We start from the raw sequence: 21,714 nt of genomic DNA, 5'->3' as shown, positions 1-21,714 counted from the left end.
GCAGGCTAACCTCTGAGACTGGGTTCTTTGCTATCTGGTCATTTTCTTATGTTCACATGGAGCCTACTTCTGACCCTCTTGTTGATTCTTGGGGACTTCTGTGCTCACCAAGGACTGTTGTGAGAACTGTAGCTGCCCTTGGTCCAAGTCTGTCTTTCTGTCACATGGCCCCGTAGAAGTCTGAAGACTGTGGCTGATGATGACATTGTAAAAGGGGAGGCTTGATATAAGATGATATCTGATGGCCCTTTGGCTCTAAAACACTAATAGCCATGAAAAGAGCCCACCTTATTATCCTTGCCTCTGGAAAGAATTCTGGTTTCCAGATTCATTGTATATCTAATGTTTATAGATGTTCTCAGTGCTGTACTGGAAGGACGATGGCTCAGGACTGAACTCGCTAATGATCCCAACTTCTTCCCTAATTAGGACTAAGATGAGCACCATTCATTGAGAATTTCCTGCTGAGTGCCATGTTGGTGCTTCAGGTACATAATTAAATGTCTCATCCATCCTCATAATAACCTTGGGAAGTGATCCAGTTATATTTCCATTTAACCAAATAGGGATGGAGGATTAGAGACTTACTTGCCTGGTCTACACAATTAGTAAGTAGAGAAACTGGAGTTCAAATCCAGGCCTAGAGATTCTGGTGCCTATACCTGTGGCACTCTGTCACCCGTACTCCTCACTCTGGCTCAGTGTATTTTGTACTGATGTTTAAACTTTGTTAAAAAAGAATTGTGTTGTACAAAATAAGATAGTTGTGGCTACATCCTGTAACTGATGAATTAGGAATGCTCTGAGAACCCAACTCTTGGTGTTATTTTTTCCTCTAAGTTAATTGACCCATCTCTCTCTTTCAAAATCATACTTTTCTAGGGCCGGCCCCGTGGCTTAGTGGTTAAGTGCATGCGCTCCACTGCTGGCTGCCCGGGTCCGGATCCCGGGCGTGCACCGACGCACCGCTTCTCCGGCCATGCTGAGGCTGTGTCCCACATACAGCAACTAGAAGGATGTGCAGCTATGACATATAACTATCTATTGGGGCTTTGGGGGTAAAAATAAATAAATAAAATTATAAAAAAAAAGAAAAATCATACTTTTCTAGGCCTGGCCTATATGATAGAGCAGTAGTACTCAAACCTGAGCTAGCATCAGAATCACCAGGAGGGTGTGTTAAAAACACAGATTGCGGGGCCGGCCCCGTGGTTTGGTGGTTAGGTGCGCGCCCTCTGCTGCTGGCGGCCTGGGTTCGGATCCCGGGCGTGCACCGAGGCGCCACTTGTCAGGCCATGCTGTGGCGGCGTCCCATATAAAGTGGAGGAAGATGGGCACAGATGTTAGCCCAGGGCCAGTCTTCCTCAGCAAAAAGAGGAGGATTAGCATGGATGTTAGCTCAGGGCTGATCTTCACAAAACAAACAAACAAACAAAACACAGATTGCTAGGCCCCACCCCAGAGTTTTTCATTCATCAGGTCTGGGATGGGCCTGAGAATTAGCATCTCTAACAAGTTCCTAGGCCTAGGGACCACATGCTGAGAACCACTAGGCTGCTGTGTCTTTCTTGAAGATTTCTGTGAAGTTCTACTGTGTCTCAGCTAAAAGTGTTTTTTCTTTTATTCTAATGTCTGGAGCAGCAGTTTGTGGTGACACTCATGGTTATTATCACTCCTATTGCCTTCTATTGAGGAGTTGGGATCCAGCTCCCCCTCCACTAAATTCTCAGTTCCTTGATGGCCTCTTTGTCTGTGCCTTTGCACATGGGAAGGTGGTAAGTAAATACATGATGGGTGAATACATTGAATTAAACTTGTTTTCTGTATGGGCAGTTTGAGTTGAAGAGGTGGTAGTTGTGATTCCCCTCCACAAAGAGAGCTCTAGCTATAGGAAAAGGAAAGGTTGTTTCCTCTTTGCCATTCATCTTCTGGGGTTTGAAGTGTAGCCAGCTGGGACCAGGCAGTTTCCTGGACAGAGAAATGTAGGATATGTATAGTAGCTACTTGGGTACAGTTGGGCCTTATCTTTAAATGAATAATTTGATATCACACAAGTGTTTCAAAACAGACTATCCTTGGATTTATGACATTGGGCCTCTGGTGTGAAAATTTTATGAGATGGCTGAGGTCTCAAGTATGGAGGACACCTCTTTGACTCAGGGTGAATTAGAATGGGATGGAGGGTAGGGAAGAGGCAGATGTGATAATAACAATATGTAACAACCAGTAGAGCCCGGATGCAACCCAGCCAGGCAGACGCCTGCCTTATAACCCGCTGGTACTCTTGGCTGAACATCAGTCCTGAGAAAAGGTAGGGCTGGGCTGATAGGAAGGAAAGGAAGACCACCAGCTTTGTAGGTCCTCAGGTGCTTCCACACATGGTGTTTTGTTTGGTTGCCTAACACCTTTGGAGGTGGTGGTATTCCCTAGTTCTTTTAAAGATGGTGAAACTAGAGTGGAGAGCTAGTAAGTGGTAAGCGCTGCACTCGCAGGTCCGTGTGGCAGATCAAAATCTGTACTTTCTCCACTTCAGCATGGTGATAGGAATTTTTTGAGGAAGACTGCTTGGTGCTGATACCTTTGATTGTAAGGAGTTTGCTCCTTGAATAAGAAGCTTGAGAAAGAGGCTCTCACCTGCAGTGGGCCAGGAGCAGGGCCCGGCAGGATCTGCTTAGACAGGGACGGGGGCGTTTTTTGAGGCAGTGGCCCTACGTAACAGAAGTTGAAGAGAGCATAAAGTTGGGTTTATAGCCACCACAATAAAGATGGCTATAATATATCCCAAGCACTATGCCAGACCGATGATGTAGAACACAATCCCTCCCCTCAAAAACCCTCCGTCTTGGCCTGAGACAGACGATTGCAATGCCATTGATATGGCGCATGGCAGATGTGGCCTCGCCTCGGTGCAAAGGGAGACATTACCAGGGAGGCTTCCTGGGAGGAGAACAGCTGAGCTGAGCCCTGCCGGAAGGATGAGTGGCATCTTCCTTACCTCCTTTCCTTTTTATGGTGGTGGTCATTCAGCTCACCACTCCCCCAACAAAAGGACAGGGAGCTGAAACCACGGCATGCCCCTCTAAGAACCCCCACCCTCTGACGGCACTATGGTTTCCTCTTGTCTTTGTAGTCACCCTGTTTTTCTTTGAAAAGAAAAACCAGCCTATCCTATCACATTTTTAGTGCTGTGTACTTATTTTCAGCATCTTTGTCATGTGATCTTAAAGGAGTTTTTAAAAATTTTTTCTTAAAATGTGATTGGCTTAGGAAAAATTTTCCAAGGCTACATGTAGTCTCCCAGCCTCCAAAGATGATAAAGGTTCTGTCAGAGAAGTCACAGATTCTGGGCCTTTATGGCCAGGAGACCAGAGATTGTGGACCCAGGGCACAAACTTTGCTATCGTCTTCTACCCCAGAAAGCTTTTCTGTCCAGGGAGCTCCCTCTTCTGCCAGAGCCTCAGCTTACCTGCAGAAAACAAAGTATGAGTAATAGACAGCTTTTAGTAGTTTTCTTAGAAACTTAGGTTCCGTTTAATTGCTTACCTCTTATTCTTCCTGGAATGAGACATGTTCAGCTTGAAACCAAAGGACTGCTGCACTTGATATCCCTGTTCAGATCTAGCCGCCTGAGCTATGGACCCTGTTCTTCACTCCTGGATCACCCTGGGAGCAGGGAATGCTCTTTCCTCTGGGAAAATGTGATGAAACTGGTAGTAAGTAGGCTCTGTGGCAAGAGGTGTCTGTTTACATTTCCTAGAGGTTAGGTCACCAGGACCTGGGATAGAGAGTGCTGTTGCTCCAGACCTGCCCTGGGAAGTGGTGGGAGCACTGTGGGGTGAAGGAAGAGTGCCTAGGTGCCAGGCTGGCTGGACTGCCCTATGTACAGGTCTGAGGTTAATGTGAGGGTCACTTGTGATTCCACAACCTGCTACTCATGGTTATAGAAGGTGGATTTTTAACTTGGAGAGCAAGTTGGAATCATAATGAGGATATTATAAGTCTCCTGAAGGATAATAATCCTGTATCCTTAAAGGATAATTTAAGAACAGACTTGATCCCTTTTCTCCTTCTTTTCTCTGGAGGAAAGAAGTACCTTCAGGCTGAGGCTGGACATCTCGGTTGTAGTGGCCTCTGCTTGTCAACCTCTCTCCCTTGTCTGCCCACATCTCAGGTTTCCTCCTGATCACCATGGCCCCTTTGGGGGGTGTGCACACAGGTTCCCTCTTTCTGTGCCCATGTGGCCACTCTCTAGACACATTAATATTCTCTTTTCATGAACAAGAAAGAAAGCTAAGTAACTGAAGCCTTGTCTGTACCTGCGCTTTGAAGAGCCTGGCTGGAGAGCTGAGAAGGAAGGCCCAAAGCACCACTGACCTCTGCCCTAAAGCCTCCTGCAGCTGCTCCAGAGTGCTGACCTATTCAGCATTTCAAAGCTAGAACCTCTCCCCAAGCAGAAGTTACTCCTGACCTCACAAACAAGCTCCAGAAAAGCTGTGAGATGTCTTGAGCACTCCAAATTTCCTCACAAAAGAGAGATCAGGAGATCTCAGAAATATCCTCTTCTAGTCTTGCACTGCCCCACCCCTGATCCTGTATTGTTCTCCCCTGAGAAGGGAGGAGAGAAAATACCTCCTACCCCTGATGTCTCCAGGGAAGCGTCTTCTGCAACATCTTTTCTGAGTGTCATTTGTGAGGTTGCTGTTTCTGTATATCTTCAGTGTCTCCTGAGCTTCCCATCACAGATAACTGCGAGTGAGAATGGGAGATGTAGAGCCAAGACCATCTGTGTAATTTGTGGGACCTCGTGCAACATGAAAATACAGGCTGCTTATTCCAAAGGCAGGGAAAAAGTACCATTAAAGGTACTAAAATATGCTTGGATGGGAGTGGGTGAAAGGCTTGCCCCTGCCAGAATGTCCACCAGATGTACTATGGTGCTGTCAACCTGGGGTGCTGTCAAGCTGGCCTTCACCTCACCCTGCCCCAGATTACAGCGGGGTATGCACATCTGACCCCAACCCTCCTTGTTTTGCATTCACGCCCCTGCCAGGGGGCAGCAACAAATGGGATACCTGGACAGAGTAGGGAAGGCCAGGTCCAGGGATGCAAGGGGGCAGGGGAGCTGGTAGTCAAGAACCTATCCCAGGGAGGAGGGACCATGTGTGAACCTACACTCTAAATACTCAGCACATGCTCCATTGTGATGGACTTCACTTACAAAACACAAGTTTAAAGGTAAATTTGTTAAGAATTTCCAGGACCAGCCCCAGTGGCCTAGTGGTTAAGTTCAGTGCGGTCCACTTTGGTGGCCCGGGTTTGGTTTCCAGGTGTGGACCTACACCACTCATCTATCAGGGGCCATGCTGTGACTGTGGCTCACAAAATAGAGGAAGATTGGCAACAGATGTTAGCTCAGGGCAAATCTTCCTCAGCAAAAAAAAAAAATTTCCATACAGCTACTGCAGAGCATTAAACGTCAAGCTCTAGGCCCTTCTGAACGTGGGGTCCTGTGCAGCCATACAGATTGCACACCCATGAGGCCAGTCCTGGGTAAAGCATCTGGTAGATAAATAATTACCACATTTCTTGAACATCTTCCATGTGCCTTGTATTGGTGATACCGAAACTAAAATGGCGTGTCCCCTTCCCACACGTTTCTTATATTAATCAAGCAGATGAATACAAGTCTCTGGGGTCGGTGTTTGCAGGCTACCATGGGAGTACAGAAGAGAGGTGTGCCTGACTGCCTAGAGGTGGAGGAGTAGAGAGGCAGTGTTGCCTTGAGGATAAGCAGGAATTTGGCTAGCATTTTGGGGGCAGGGGGAGCATTTTAGTTTGGGCTTCCCCTGAGACAAAGATTTGAGTACATGTGGCTTGTGTGTAAAATGAAATGGACACTGGTAGGGAGGTGGGAAAGTGAGATGGAAGAGAAGGTGCATTATCCAACAAGTTACCGCCATGGGCAGCTGAGAGTAATCTCACTGGGGAACGCTGAGAAACAGTACAGGACATCCACCCCAGAGCTCCCCACCTGTGTGTGAGGGAGCTGGACTGTCTGTGTCAGGGTCAGCAAACTCTTTCCCTAAAGAGCCAGATAGTAAGGCCACATGCAGTCTCTTTCGCATATTTTTCTTTGTTTTTTGTGTTGTTTTATATAACCCTTTAAAAATGTAAAAACCATTCTTAGCTCACAGACCACACAAAAACAGGCCATGGACTGTTTGCTGACCCCTAGTCTGTACAATAACAGCATCAACCACTGTTTGAGGTCTGCTTCCGGCTAGCATTAATTCCTGGCATTTGTGGCCTGTCTCACTTAGACAGAGAGGCCTCCAGCAGTAATACAACACTCTCAGGCAAATAGATGCAAGTGCTGGCAGTTGGAAATTGAGCCAGCGTGCCCAGAAATAAGATCAGAGGGGATAAGGGTAGGGCACCAGTAACCTGTAGGGATGTGTTAGGTGGCCAGATGTGGGGAGAAGGCTGTATGGGCATGGCAGCAGAAAGGTGTGTGGGCCGGGGGATGGGAGAGATTTGGATTGCGGTTCCGTACCTGAATAGGAGACAAGGAAATGATTTCAGGAGTAGAAGCAGGCCAGTGTATTATTCCAGGTGAGAGTTGATGGTTGCTTGGTCTGAGTGGAAGCCTTGGAGGTGGTGAGATGTGGCTGAGTCTGGATATATTTTGATGGTAGAGTCCTGGGGATTTTCTGAGGACCAGATGTGGAGTGTGAGGGAAAGAGGAGTCAAGATCAAAATGCTTGGCCTGAGCAGCTGGATGGGTGGAGCTGAGACAGGAAAGGCGGGGGAGGTTTTAGAGACCTGTTAATTTCCTCTGCCCCTGTGAGATCAGAGTAAGCCAAGATGTAATCTGGTCCTAGAAATGAGTTTTGCGGAAGCAATGTGGGGGTAGTAATAGAAATCCCCAGACAGCTTCTTTCTTTAAATGTCTTTAGTCTTTTTTTTGACCTTGGAAAAGTGAGTATTTTTGCTTCTGAAAATTGACACTTTTCTTCTAAGCTTTCCTTTTGGTCTAGAATTTGATGGCCATAGATGGTGATTAGTCCCTTGGCCTTTTGCAATTTTATAAAATATTTTTCTTGATGTTTTTCTTTTGCCTATATTAAAAGGAATATATGGTCATTTAAATTTTAAAACAAAACAGAAATGTAATACAAGGTAGTATAGTGTGATGTTGAGCACAGACCTGTGTTTACATACTGGTTCTGTCATTTTCTAGTGGGGATATAGCTTCTGCATGCCTCATTGGGTTGTGGTGAGGCTTAAGTGAGCAAATAGTTGGAAGGCACTTGGATTGGTGCCTCACACAGTACGTGCTCAGTGAGAGTTAGAAACCGTCATCATTTGGTACAGAGACAGTAACAGGCACGTCCACTGTCAGTGATAAGAACCATGTTGGCATGAGTACAGGCATACTTTGTTTTATTGTGCTTCGCTTTATTGGGCTTTGCAGGTATTGCATGGAGGGCAAGACCCTCCACCAGCAAAAGGAGTACCACTCGCTGAAGGCTTAGATGATGATTAGCATTCTTTAGCAATAAAGTATTTTTCAATTAAGGTATGTACATTTGTTTTAGAAATAGGCTATTGCACACTTAATAGACTACAGTATAACGTAAACATAACTTTTATATGCACTAGGAAACCAAAAAATGTCTGTGACTTGCTTTATTGTGATATTCACTTTATTGAAGTGGTCTGGAACCGAACCTGCAATATCTCTGAGGTGTGTGCCTGTATGGGGCACTTTGGCAGCTCATAGCAGGAGCGCCAACCCAGACTTTGGGGTAAGAGGAAAGACTTCTGGGGGCAAGTAATACTACAGCTGAGGCCTTGAAGATGAGTTATCTAGGAGGAGAATGGGCAGGAGTGTTCCAGCAGGTGCAGAGCCTCAGAAGTAAGAGAGGAGTTGTGTATGGCCCCAGGGCAAGGTTGGAGAATGACTGTGCGCCATTTTAAGCATTTCAAGGCCTGTGGACTTGTTCCTAAGAGACTTTATCCTAAGAAAGTGGATGCCCTGCAGTGTGCTGCCCTTCTTTCTCTTCCTATTGGAATGTTTAGACTCCTGGAATTCACAGATGTTTTTAATATTTCAAATCTTGAGAAACAGGCTGCTTTTAGTTTAGTCAGTGTGTTTTGAGGAGCTACTGTGTGGAAAGTAAATGTAGATAAATAAAATGTGCTGCGTGCCTTCATCTTGTGCAGCTAAAGCACCAACAGTCTTAGCTCTGGGCCCCATGACTTCTCTCTGCACCCAGAGCCCAGGGGTCTGCCCTGGGCTTTCTGGGTTTTTGTTTTTTTCCCCAAGTTTTTTTATTATTGTCTTACTTACGTATAATTTGACAAGAAGATTTTTTGTTCTTTTAGCATGTTGCCTTTATTACATATCTAAAAATATTCAGTCTATTTTATGAATTGGGCTTCTTGTAAGCTTTCTATGACTAAAAATGAGTTTGAAAAATTCTGATCTAGGTGGCATCTGAGTTTCCTTCTAGCTCTGAAGTTTTATGATTCTAGTATTTTGTGCATTTATACAGTCCTAGCAGGGAGAATTTAGTGCAGCTGCAGTGGTTCCTGTGTCACTGTTATCAGTGCAGACTTTACCACCTATCATGTCCTAATTCTTTTCTCCTTTTTGTTCATCCCAGCTATCCACTGCTGAAACTCCCCTTGCCAGGAACAGGACCTGTGGAATTCACCACTCCTATGAAGGATTACTCGCCCCCGCCTGTGGCCTCTGACCACAAACCACGAGAGCCTATTGAGCAGCCGGAGTGGGTAGGTGCTTAGTGCGTTGCTGAAGAGAGCCCTGGGGATTGGCTGGAGATTGGCTGAGGCAGGGGTTTCATGAGTGACAACTGAGGGTGGTCAACTTCTGATTGGTGAAAACATGTACTTGAACAGCTTTACAAAGGCACCAAAAATATTTTGTTATAAATTTAGTGACTAACCTTTTTTGAAAGGAAATGTCAAGTGACACAGAAGTGTGACTGTCCTAGAAAAACTGGGGTCTGTGGTGGTTGTAGGTGCGGCCAGCTGGGTCTGGGTTCACACCCTGGGCTGCTCACACACCATGCACAGCTGCCAGGCAGTGCCATGGCAAACAGGCCATCTCCTCCTTGTCCCAGGTGGTCATGAGAACCACTGAGCATCTCTAGAGAATGTTCTATCATTAGAGTCCTGACACTGTCTAATATTTGCAGTGTACACCTAATTTTTTCAAATCTGTTTGGTCCTATTTTATCCTCACAGTTCAGTCAGGTAAAAAGTATAGGTTTTGTTTTTGTTTTTTGTGAGGAAGATTAGCCCTGAGCTAACATCCACGCCAATCTTTCTCTTTTTGCTGAGGAAGACTGGCCTTAGGCTAACATCTGTGCCCATCTTCCTCCACTTTATGTGGGATGCCGCCACAGCACGGCCTGGCAAGCAGTGCATCTGTGCACACCTGGGATCCAAACCTGGGCCGCCAGCAGTGGAACGCGCGCACTTAACCGCTACACCACGGCACCGGACCCTGTTTTTGTTTTAATTTTAATCTCTGTTACAGTTAAGCTGGGGCCCAGAGTGATGAAATGTCTCAGTAATTTAGTTTTCATGGAGTCAACACTGGATCAGAACTCCAGGTCTCTTGACCCTCAGCGCCCTGCTTCTTCTGTACCATACTGTACTGTTTTCAGTTGACTCTGAGCTGAGCACTGATCTAAACTAGGAATAAATAGTCTCTCCAGTTGAGGGTCTCAGGTGTAGGACATAACTCACTGTAACTCTGGACTCAAAAATTTGGAAATCTTACAAGCTTGATTAGCTTGTGTCTAAGCCTTTTGCCTGCCAGATAATGAAGGAAGTATCCTTCCTTCACGTGTTGTGATTTGGTTCCATGGATTGGTGCTGGACTCGCCGAGTCTGTTGTTGAGGAGAGAAACCAAAGCTCAGGGAACAGAACTCTTCCTCTCCCACCTTCTCTCTGACAGTGATTGCACATTCCTTCCCGTTTCCTTTTTGGGTAATGTAGCAGCCAGGTAACTTGTTATAAACTTGGCTGTACTGTTGCTGAAATAGAGACATGTGTGGTAAGATAGGTATGTGTTAAACTACACATGGTGTCAATGGGAAGTACACAATCCGGGCTTCATGGGACTTTGTCCATGAAGGTGAGAGGGAGCATGATCTGATGCTGGCAGAAACCAGTTCTGTAACTTCATGTCCCAGCTTGACCATTGGCTCACTATGGGACCTTCTTAGTTCAAACCTTTTACCTTCATTAACCTCTTGATGCAGTTTTACCGCGTAATGGAACTGATGGTTCCTGGTCACAACAAGGTAGTCTGTGTTTGTGGATGTTTTGTGACTAGTAGAGTTCAGTAGGCCTGATGGTGCAGAACAGATGTTTAATGATGTGACTGCTAGGGGGGTTTACTTGTTTGTGAGCTCTTTAAACTTCCTTAGTGCCCTTCTTTGGTCTGGGATGAGGATAGTAAGTGGGTATACAAAATGACTTGAGGGCTCGAGAATCAGGGGATTGTCCATTTTCTCTCTTTCTGATTGAAGTCTCTATCCCCTGAAGGATTGAGAAGGAGACCCAGGCTTCGGTTCTGTCACCTGGTGTCATGCACCTCAGTGGTCAGTTATCTCACCTCCATTGACTGTCTGTGATAAAAATACAGGCCAACAATACAGAAATGTTAAGGTTTGCTTTATTTATGAGGGACAGAAAAATCAACTAAACTAGAGTAAGCCAAAAGGGAATTTTGTGGGTCATATAACTTGAGGGGCAGGGCTGACTCAAGGATAACATGGTTTGGGTCTCAAAAGGAGTCCCTCAGCTCTGGGTCAGCTCCACCCTTGGTCTACCTGACAGTAGCTCCAGAAGCTTCAGTCCCATGTTCTTGTAACATCCAATCCAGTGGAGGACAAGAGGGTGCCCAGTTGACTCTTAATGGGGTTATCTGCCTGTCCCCATCCCAAATCCTATGGCCAAGGGGGTTGTTTTGTTGATTAGCTTCATCACCTAGTTGTCTTCCTCAGCAGGCTGAGAATGAGAGAGGATGATTTCCAAAGGAAAATTGGGAGGCTCTGGTGCTAGGCAGCACAGCACGGCATCGACTGCCCACACAAAGGAACCGAAATGTCTTTCCTTCCTCCATTCATTCCTTTATTCAACACGTTTATTGTGTGTCTGCAGTGTGCCCAGCAGTATAACATAGAGGATACCTAGAGCTTCACTGTCCCCGAGGAGATCCCAGTCTGGTTGGGAAGAGAAGACAAAGATGTCAGTTTATTTATTTTTTATTTATTTATTTTTTGTGTGAGGAAGATTAGCCCTGAGCTAACATCCGTTGCCAATCCTCCTCTTTTTGCTGAGGAAGATTGGCTCTGGGCTAACATCCGTGCCTATCTTCCTCCACTTTATATGGGACGCCGCCACAGCATGGCTTAACAAGCGGTGCGTTGGTGCGCGCCCGGGATCCGAACTTGCAAACCCCGGGCTGCCGCAGTGGAGCGCGCGCACTTAACCGCTTGCGCCACCGGGCTGGCCCCTGTTTGCCCATTTTGAATGGAGTTGTTTTGTTTCTATTGAATTGTAGTTCTCTATGCTGGAGATGACTCTCTTTCTATATAGCCTTCCTTCTCCCCCTTTGCTGAAATGTTCCCCTAGTGGGATGATGGCTGCACCCTGCAGTTGGCCTTTATATTCCTCCAGAGAGGACTCTAATCAACTCTGCCAGGTCCTTGTGCTCTGAGTTAGGCCCCCCTGAGTTTGAGTCACTGAGATCACTGCCCTCGCAGGTTTAGGGGGGGTCACTTCCCTCTGCGAAGAGGGATTTTTTTTTTTTTTTTTGTGAGGAGATCAGCTCTGTGCTAACATCTGCCAATCCTCCTCCTTTTTTTGCTGAGGAAGACTGGGCCTGGGCTAACATCCGTGCCCATCTTCCTCCACTTTATATGGGACGCCGCCACAGCATGGCTTGCCAAGCAGTGCATCGGTGCGGGCCCGGGATCTGAGCCGGCAAAACCCGGGGCCGCTGCAGCGGAGCACACGCACTTAACCGCTTGCGCCACCGGGCCAGCCCCAAGAGGGATGTTTTTAACAGAGGAAGAGAAGAGCAAAGCAGAAACGGTAGAGACTTTCCATTTCCCAGATGTGTGACCTTGGGCAAGTTACTTAACACCTTTATGCCTTAGTTTCCGCATTCATAAAATGGGGATAATAATTATACCTACACTGTGCGTTGTCATAGCATTAAGTGAAAGAATGCATGGGTTTAGTGCAATGCCTGCCCATCATTTGCATTCGACAAGTGTTTGTGGCTATCACCATTGTCATCACTATCATTGGCCAGATCTGGCCAGAGCAGAGAGGAGGAGAACAAAGGTTCACATGCTTGGACTGCCCTCCAGTGTGCAACAGACATGCACTCCTTGTCCCTTACCCCTCAGCTCAGATATCACTCTCTCTGGGAAGCCTTCCTCAGCTCTCTTGCAGATGCGTGCCCTGCTTCTCCTCTTTGCTCTGTATTTTGATCCAGTTGAAATCATGTTTCATTGAAATTTGTATAATTTAGTGTTTTGCAGATAGTAGATGCTCAAGAAAGGTTTCTTGTTGAATAAAGAAACAGCATGTCTTATTTAGGAGACGGAGTCTGAAGTGAGGCATTTTTCTTGGAACATGGTTTGGTGATAAGGTAGGTGGGACCAAGTTGAATCCTGGGCTATGGAGTTTAAACTTTAATTCTGTAAGCAGTGGGAAGCCATTCCCTTAGACGCACTGACATGAAAGTGGTGGTAAGAAGATCAATCTTATTGTACTTGGAGAAACTTCGATACTGAGATGGCCATGTCTAGGAGAAGGGTGGGGAAATATGAAAGGGCGAGGAGGTATTGATCTTAAGGAGATGTCAAATCAAGTTTTAATAGTTTTAAGACATAATAATATAACTAGATGTAACTAACATGTTTTCGGCCAAACTCTTTGCTGGGTGGTTGTGTGTGTTTTATTTGGTCCTCACAGTGATCTGTCTATCTAGTGAGGCGTGAGATTCTATTCCCATTTCCCTGAGTAGGTAGGGGACTGAGGCTTAGAGAGTGTAGAGACTCTTGTCCAAGGCGCACAGCCAGGGGTGGAGCTAGAAGTTGAACCCAGGTGAATCCCCTGAACCTGCCCTTCCCACCTCACCATACCACCCTGCCTGCCCAGGGCTGGAGGACAAGGATCAGGAGCCCTGTTTTCCAGATGAGCTGAGTAACAGGAGTCCTCTATATCATGTTCTGAAGGGAACCCCTGGGTGTGTCACTGTAAAGGTAAAATACCTGGAGCTCTGTGTTGTTCTATCTAAATGGGAAGGAAAGATTGTGCTAAAACGCAAAACAAAACAAAAACAAGCCTGAGGTCTCCTGCACTGACCTGGCTCCCCTAGACCAGGTCTTCATGAAACTTGAACCTCACACCGAGCCCTGCTTGGCAGGTCCATGGAGGTGGCTGGGCCTCCAGGGCCAGCGTTGCAGTGTTTGTGGTGGCTATCTGAGCCTGGACACAGGGTTTCCAAGGAGCCCTGGTTAGGGGCTTCATGCTGTGAATGGTTGTGGCCAGAGACCCCAGGAGTCCCCAGAACCTCGGTTCCCCTCCTACACTGTGCTGGGCCTTTCCATCCATGTCCTGTTCTCCATGGGAACTCGCATGGTTCACAACTACCCCGGCAGGTTGGCTGTAGAGAAAAAACAGGCTTGGGAATTCGGCAGCCCTGGGCTTTAATCCTGGCTCTGCTGCCTATCAGCTGTGTGTCCTTGGGCACATCCTTTTATCTCTCTGAGCCTTGGTTTTCTTATCTGGGTCCCCTAGCTCAGGGTCTCTCATAGGCTGCAGTCAAGGTGTCGGCCAAGGCTACAGTCATCTCAAAGCCCAACTGGGGGAGAATCTGCTTCCAAGCTCACTCAGATGGCCGGCTGGCAGCAGGTTCCTTGCAGGCTGTTGGACTGAGGGACTCCGTTCCTCACTGGGTATTGGCTGAAAGTCCTTTCAATTTCTTGCCACATGGATCTTTCCGGAACAGCTCACAATATGGCTGACTTCATCAGAGTGGTGGCTCCAAAAAAGGGGCGGGGGGGGCGGAGGAGGAGGAGTCATAGTCTTTTTTTTCCTTCCAATTATTTATTTTTTTTATTGTGGCACAATACACACAACATAAAATTTACCATCTTAACCATTTTTAAGTATACAGTTCAGTGGTATTTAAATACATTCACATTATTGTGCAGCCATTACCACCATCCATCTCCATAAGTCTTTTCATCTTGTAAAACAGAAACTCTACCCATTAAACAGTAACTCTCCATTCCTCCTCCCTCAGCCCCTGGTAACCACCATTATACTTTCTGTCTCTATGAGTTTGGCTACTTGAGGTACCTCATGTAAATGGAATCATACTGTATTTGTTTTTTTGTGACTGGCTTATTTCAATTAGCATAATGTCCTCAAGGTTCATAATTGTAACCTTTTGTAACCTAGTCTCAGAAATGACATCTCATCACTTCTGCTGTATTCTGTTTGTCAGAAGCAAGTCACCAGGTCCAGCCCACTCTCGAGGGGGATTACACATGAGCGTGAGCACCAGGAAGTGGGGATTACTGGGGCTGCGTTAGAAGACTACCTGCCACAGCCTCCATGTAATGAGGAGTCTTCCTTCTGTGCCCTGGGGCATCTGGACTCCACTGGGCCCGTATGCTTCCTTAGTCACTCCCTTTGGATACCACATGTCATCTCTGTTTCCATGTCTGTTTCTTACTTGAATTTCAAATGGGGATTATGATAGGGCCCAGCACAGTGAGTAGTGCCTGCCAGCCTGCTTTCCAGCCATCAGCATCTGCATCTCATTTGTCAAAGGATGTCTGGTACAGAAGGCCTGAGGTGCTGGAGAATTCACGCCCCCTAGGAGCAGCCCTTGACCAGTAACTGCAGGAGTTGGTATGTAACACCTTAGCTCTATAATCCCTTAGGTTGGGTAACTCAGCTCAATCGAGTTATCCACAGAGGTCACATGCTCAGTAATAAACTCTTCGTTGGCTGTCTTCCCTTCTTTGCTCTTGTCCCTATTCCCCCCACTGAGTTTCCTGCACCTCCCAGATAAACCACTTGTCTTAGGGTTTGCTGTTGGGGAAACCCAAACTAAGATAGTGATGACAAGAATTAGGCCAATGCCTAATGAATATACCACTGTAAGAGATTTTTTTTTTAAATTTTATTTATTTATTTATTTTTCCCCCAAAGCCCCAGTAGATCTAGTTGTATGTCATAGCTGCACACCCTTCTAGTTGCTGTATGTGGGATGCGGCCTCAGCATGGCTGGAGAAGCAATGCGTCGGTGCGCGCCCGGGATCCGAACCCGGGCCGCCAGCAGCGGAGCGCGTGCACTTAACCGCTAAGCCATGGGGCCGGCCTGTGTAAGAGATTTTTGATGCCCAGAAGAAGGAGGTTGAGGACACACACGTTGGATGATGAGTTTGATACAATCATTAAATGACTAGACCAAGATCTTGAAAGAGTTAGAAAGATGTGGAATAGTTGCTTGGAAAGTTCAGTTGGAAGTCAGTGAGGATGAATCAAGAGCTGGCCAGCAGAGGGAGGCCAAGCCACCAAGGTTGGAGAGCACGGCTGTATAGTAGGCTCTTTTCTACATAGTTTTTCTTACCAGCCCAGGAGTGAGAACAAATGAGCTGGATTTTACCCAGGATTGGTGGAAGGTCAAAGGAGAAAGAGATGTCTAGGGCGAAGGGGTTACATCTTGCTATGAAAATCTGATGAAAGCCATGGATTCTCTCCCCTAAAGTGATGATGGTAATAATAAAATATACACTTCCAAGCAGAAATTTGAACGAATTTGGGGAGCAACATGCTCATAGAGCTCTTGGAGTCATCCCTAGAGCCCAGAAAGAGAGCTCTGGTTCTGAAATATGCTCATTAGTGCTTTGTTTTTGTTTTTTTGTTTTTTTTGTGAGGAAGATCAGCCCTGAGCTAACATCCATCCATGCCAATCCTCCTCTTTTGCTGAGGAAGACTGGCCCTGGGCTAACATCTGTGCCTGTCTTCCTCCACTTTATATGGGACGCCACCCCAGCATGGCCTGACAAGCGGTGCATCAGTGCGCGCCTGCAGCGGAGCATGCGCACTTAACTGCTATGCCACGGAGCCAGCCCCATTAGTACTTTGTTGAAATGGTAGCCTGAATAGTCCTGGCTGGGGAGAAGGCACCTGGATGCGAAGAGGGCTGGAGATGGACTGGAGGGCCAAGGAGCTGTAAACTGTAAACAGTTTCCAGGACCTGGAAACTGACTAAGGGTTCGTTTGGACAGGCTCAGTGGGCCTGAGGGTGGGGGTGGGGGCCCGAGAAGGGCAGTGGACAGAGAAGGTGGTATGTGCAGAGTCACAGGCTTGTGCCAAATGGGAACAAAACCAGGGCTGGAGGCTCCATGGTGCCATGCTGTCTCTGGGTGATATGCCATGTCCTTTATAGGGCTTGAGGATGATCAGCCTGGGAATGGCTCATTGTAGAATAGTTGGTCTCTGGATAGCTCCTCCCCAACTCTGGCCTGTGTGATGTGTTGAGTGGATGAACTGCTATTCAGGTCAGAGCCTGTGGTAGCCAGCTCTGTCCAGGTACCTCTATACCTCCTGCTTCCAGCAGACTGAGTCAGGTGCAGAAGACAAAGTGGGTGAGGCCTTCTGTCCCCAGAGCCTTTGCTAAGACATGGCTTCATAAACATAAACTTCACAAAGGCTCAGATGATTGCTCCAGGTTGTTCCTTCGTGCCTAGGGGCCAAGGAGGCCTTAACTTGCTATGTGTGTTCAGCATCTTGACCCTTGCTCATGTGATAACCTGGAGTATGGCATCAAGTGGCTAAATGGCCTTCCTTTCATCTATGCACCTGCTCTTTGGAGTTCCTGGTTGTGGAACAGGCCTGGAGACAGCCCCTCATTCCTCAGCCAGGCCCAGCTCCCACAGTGGGTCATGACTCTGGGCGGTCTTTCCCTGTCTCTCTAGTTGGATGGTACTATAACTCCCGGGTAGTCTTGCAGAGCACTGCTTTTGTCAGGTCTCCCCTCCATGTCAGAGACACTGAGCGGCTTTTGTCAACTGATTAAAATCCAGACAGCTCAGTCAGGCGTCATCCTAGCCACCTCTCATCTTAGCTGTTATTTCCCCCTGGCCTCGTTTGTGCTGACCAGGCTGGCTGTGCTCTCAGTGTCTCTTGCTCCTCAGAGGACCCCCCACCAGTTCTTCCCTACCTTATGGCACCACAGCTCCTACACTGGCCATAACCCTGCCATGGCTAATCCGGTACCTCGTTTTGGGGGTGCTCCATGACACGTCCGTCGCTGGGAGTTACTCCTTGCCTGTTACACATATGAACACTTTGGTCACTTAAGTGCCTGTTGTCAGCTTTTTAAGGGCAGATGGCAGGTTCTAGTGAGAAAAGTGTGTGATGTTCAGTGAGGAGACCTGGGTTTGAGTCCTCACAGCACTCTGCTTGAGTAATGAAACCCTAGGCAATCACCGTGCTTCTATAGGACTGTCATGGGGGTCAATGAAATGATGTGCCACAACTGTTTATTGCTAATATTTTCATTAATACTTAATCTCTGCATGTACCATTTATACACATATGTGTGCATATGTGTCAGTGTGTGTGTGCATCTTCTTGATGCTGCAGGGTGAATGTCATTATGCCCCATCCCAGTGAGAACATTGGAATCCAGAGAAGTCAGAAACGTTTCCAAGGCCATATTGGAGAGCTGGGATTTAAAACTGGGTCTTTTGATTTTCAAAAACCGCTGACCTGCAAGTGGCAAAACCAGGGTCCATAAGGCAGGCTACACCCTTTTGGGAGCTTAGGGTCTATTGCAAGATCAGCAGACATTTTCCATAATGGGCTGGATGGTAGATGTTTTAGGCATTGTGGGTCACACAGTCTCTGTTGTGAACACTCACCTCGGCTGTTGTGTGAAAGCAGCCGCGGACAGTACAGAATGGAGTGGGCATGGCTGTATTCCAGTAAAACTTTATTTAAAAAAATAGGTGCTGGGCTCGATTTAGCCTGTGGGCCATAGTTTGCCTACCCCTGGTCTACTGGGTAACCACTTCCTAAGTGGTTCATAAATGGTAAAAAGCCCCTTGTGGACATCTTCATTTTTGAAGGCCTGTCCCTTTGGCCCCACAGTGCTTTGCCCATAGTAGATGCTCAGTAAATCCTTACTGAATATGGACCCATTTTTGTCCCTCCTATGCTGAGCTGACCTTTCTACCCCTCCCCCATTTCTTCTGCAGTATGTGGGTGCCCCGGTGGCTTATATCCAGCAGATATTTGTGAAGTCCTCAGTGTCTCCTTGGCATAAGAACCTCCTGGCAGTAGATGTGTTCCGCTCACCTCTGTCCCGGGCATTCCAGCTGGTGGAGGAGATCCGGAACCATGTGCTCAGAGACAGGTATTCCTCTCAGGGACCCCAGCCTCCCTGAATCCCGTTCTGTACTGAAGGAGGGTACAGTCCTCAGTGTAACTCCATTGAGCCAGCCAGCTCTGCAGAAACTGAGCAAACAAGAAGGATGGTGAGTGAGCCAGCTTTGCATTTCCCAGCATCCTTGTGCGTCCACTGTGGCTGCATTCCCCCTGGACCTCTGCAGATGGCACAGATAGAGCCCTGAGCTTCATCCTCAGGTCTCAGATAGAGTAGGTGACCCTGTGGTGAGCTGACTGAGAACAGATTGACTCATGCCTCAGATGGCTTGCTGCCTAAGGGTCATAAGATGTGAATGTAACAGTGGTGGCCGTGCTGACGAGAAGCATGCTCTACCTGGGGATATGCTTCTGAAGCCCTAACCCAAGTGGTATCCCCATCCCATCAGTAGATCTTGAGCATGCTGGCTTCATGGGCTGCTTCACCCGCCAGGCTTTAGTTAGCTGAGGGCTTTGATGGGCATTTTGGTGAATGAAACAAAGCCCCTAATTTTTATCCTATCCCCTCTGCTTACTGAATTGGCCAAGTTGTTTTAATGGGTGGGGCTGTGTATGCTCCCAGAACTTGCTTCTCCTCGGAAGTGACTGGCCTTTGGGCTCCGGATGCACTTTGGAGGTCAGACAGCCACACGGTTTGGTTGTTGACCACCTGGAAGAACTTTCCCCTGCTGCCCTAATCCTCAGGCTCTTTGAGATAGGAGACATCTGGGAACCTGATGACAGAGGGTACCCCGTAAGTACAGTGGGCCGGCTCTGTGCTAGCAGACACAGGGAGTGCCTCATCCTATCTCCTGCACAGCTCTGGGACCAGGAGCCTGGAGGAGGTGTGCCTGCAGGTCACCGACCTGCTGCCAGGCCTTAGGAAGCTCCGGAACCTGCTCCCTGAGCATGGATGCCTGCTGCTGTCCCCTGGAAACTTCTGGCAGAATGACCGGGAACGCTTCCATGCTGATCCTGACATCATCAGAACCATCCATCAGCACGAGCCGAAAACCCTGCAGACCTCAGCCACGCTCAAAGGTACGCCAGGGCAGGTTGCCCGAGGACCTGCGAGAGTGCCTGTCGGTCTCCATGTCCTCTTTGATGGGTGCTTTGGCAGATCAGAGGTTACCCCTTGTTTCCAAGGGTGGAGGAGGGGTGGGGTCCTAGGTGGCTCTACGGCAGCTGCCGTTCTTTTGTCAGTACCTGCTGGTTTCTGTCTGCAGACTTGCTGTTTGGTGTTCCTGGGAAGTACAGCGGAGTGAGCCTCTATACCAGGAAGAGGATGGTCTCATACACCATTACCCTGGTCTTCCAGCGGTACCATGCCAAGTAAGGCCTTCAGCTTTTGGGGCTGCTGACTGGGCTGTAGAATGACATGAGGCTTTGAGTAGTCCCTGTTCTGGTTGGAGTGTCTAGAATGCCCCCTGGGAACTTGCAGTTTTCAGACCTCCTGTTGAAATGTGTATGTCCCTTGGAATGAAGGATGCTGTCTATTCACATTTGTGTGGGGATGACCTGATAGCTGGTTAAGAATAAGGGACTAAGGCAGTGCTGGGAAAATTCAGTGCCCTGGTGCCTCCACTGGTCTCTCTTGAGCCTAGGGCAGGGGTCCCCAGCTGATTACTACTGAGCTCCTCGTGGCCTCAGAGTCCTTCCCAACAGAGCACTGCAGGCAGCTCCCCAGCAAGGGCGAGGGCCCTCAAGATGCTTCCAGGGCCGGCCCCGTGGCTTAGTGGTTAAGTGTGTGTGCTCCGCTGCTGGCGGCCCGGGTTCGGATCCGGGCGCGCACCCACGCACCGCTTCTCCGGCCATGCTGAGGCCGCGTCCCACATACAGCAACTAGAAGGATATGCAGCTATGACATACAACTATCTACTGGGGCTTTGGGGGAAAAAAATAAATAAAATTAAAAAAAAAAAGATGCTTCCAGTTGGCTGTCATGGGCCTTTGGCAGTTGGAGTGGTGTGACAGGTCAGGAAAGGGGTGCTGAGGAAGGAGCAGGGGGAGCTCCTGAGACAACTTTGCCAGTTTTATAATTCTTCCAACGCCCCTGGAAACTACCGAGAAGCTTAGACACCACAGATGAGCTCCCTGCAACACAAGGGGAGGAGGGAAGCCCTGATGGACCATCCTTCCAGGGATTGTCTTTGTCCCCTGGACCGAGAGGAACAGTCCATCTACCCTACCCTGCTCCATGACCAGGTTCCTGGGCAGCCTGCGGGCCCGCCTGATGCTCCTGCACCCCAGCCCCAACTGCAGCCTTCGGGCAGAGAACCTGGTCCATGTGCACTTCAAGGAGGAAATTGGCATCGCCGAGCTCATCCCCCTTGTGACCACCTACATCATCTTGTTTGCCTACATCTACTTCTCCACACGTAGGTCCACGGCAAGGAGGCTGGGGGCTTTCTGCAAGCTAAATGGGCATTTCTAGATCACCCACTTCCCTGCCTCTGGAGATGGCTTGGAAAAATGTAGAACATGCCTGGTGGGATGGTCACATCCCCAGGCAAAGTCTCAGGGGTGGGTTCAGGGCTCCTCTCGCTTCTCAAGAAAAGACCCTGGGTTAGGGTTCCCAAAAGACACACTATGTTCCTGAGACTGGGAAGTGTACATGGTCATCCTTATCTTTGGTTAAACCAGAAGCCTTCCCTTCCTTGATTCTCAGGGCACACTCTACTCCTAGGAGCTCAGTTAAGAAGGGCCCGTGTGTGCCAGGGTCTGGGGGAGATGCTGCCCTGATGTGTTCTCTCTGCCTTCCAGGGAAGATCGACATGGTCAAGTCCAAGTGGGGGCTGGCTCTGGCCGCCGTGGTCACAGTGCTCAGCTCGCTGCTCATGTCTGTGGGGCTCTGCACACTCTTCGGCCTGACGCCCACCCTCAATGGCGGGTAGGTCCCCAGCAGGCTCCACTGGGCCACAGGGTAGGTCCTCAGGCCAGAGAGCCTTGCATCTCTGGACCTGCCCTAGACTGGACACTTGCTGTTACCCCATTTCTTCACATTGTTATTTTGACATTTAAGAGGTACATTTTTTTCCTCTCTAAGTTACCTGGCTTGTATTCGTACATATGTATGTATAGTATATCTATATGTACATATAATATATAGATATGTGTATATATGTACTTATATGTGTATATTTGTGTATATATGTGTATGTATAGAGTGTGTGTGTTTAAGTGTGTGTTTATGTATATATATATATAGG

General features: G+C 47.9%; 1 protein-coding gene across 5 annotated transcripts in view; it reads left to right on the top strand.

The window, feature by feature from the left end:
* The window catches only part of SCAP (SREBF chaperone), a 61,673-nt gene that overhangs the window by 28,876 nt on the left and 11,083 nt on the right, over window positions 1-21,714 (top strand). For all 5 annotated transcript variants that reach the window (XM_058557233.1, XM_058557248.1, XM_058557222.1 and 2 more), the window contains exons 3-8: window positions 8,670-8,799; window positions 18,340-18,497; window positions 19,326-19,546; window positions 19,732-19,837; window positions 20,711-20,883; window positions 21,269-21,395. In XM_058557233.1, coding sequence (XP_058413216.1) covers window positions 8,670-8,799; window positions 18,340-18,497; window positions 19,326-19,546; window positions 19,732-19,837; window positions 20,711-20,883; window positions 21,269-21,395 — 915 coding nt within the window. The remainder of the gene's footprint in view (window positions 1-8,669; window positions 8,800-18,339; window positions 18,498-19,325; window positions 19,547-19,731; window positions 19,838-20,710; window positions 20,884-21,268; window positions 21,396-21,714) is intronic.

Source organism: Diceros bicornis, chromosome 2, assembly GCF_020826845.1.
Source record: "Diceros bicornis minor isolate mBicDic1 chromosome 2, mDicBic1.mat.cur, whole genome shotgun sequence".
In the NCBI taxonomy this organism is placed as follows: Eukaryota; Metazoa; Chordata; class Mammalia; order Perissodactyla; family Rhinocerotidae; genus Diceros; species Diceros bicornis.
This window is presented reverse-complemented; position numbering and strand designations above follow the sequence as displayed.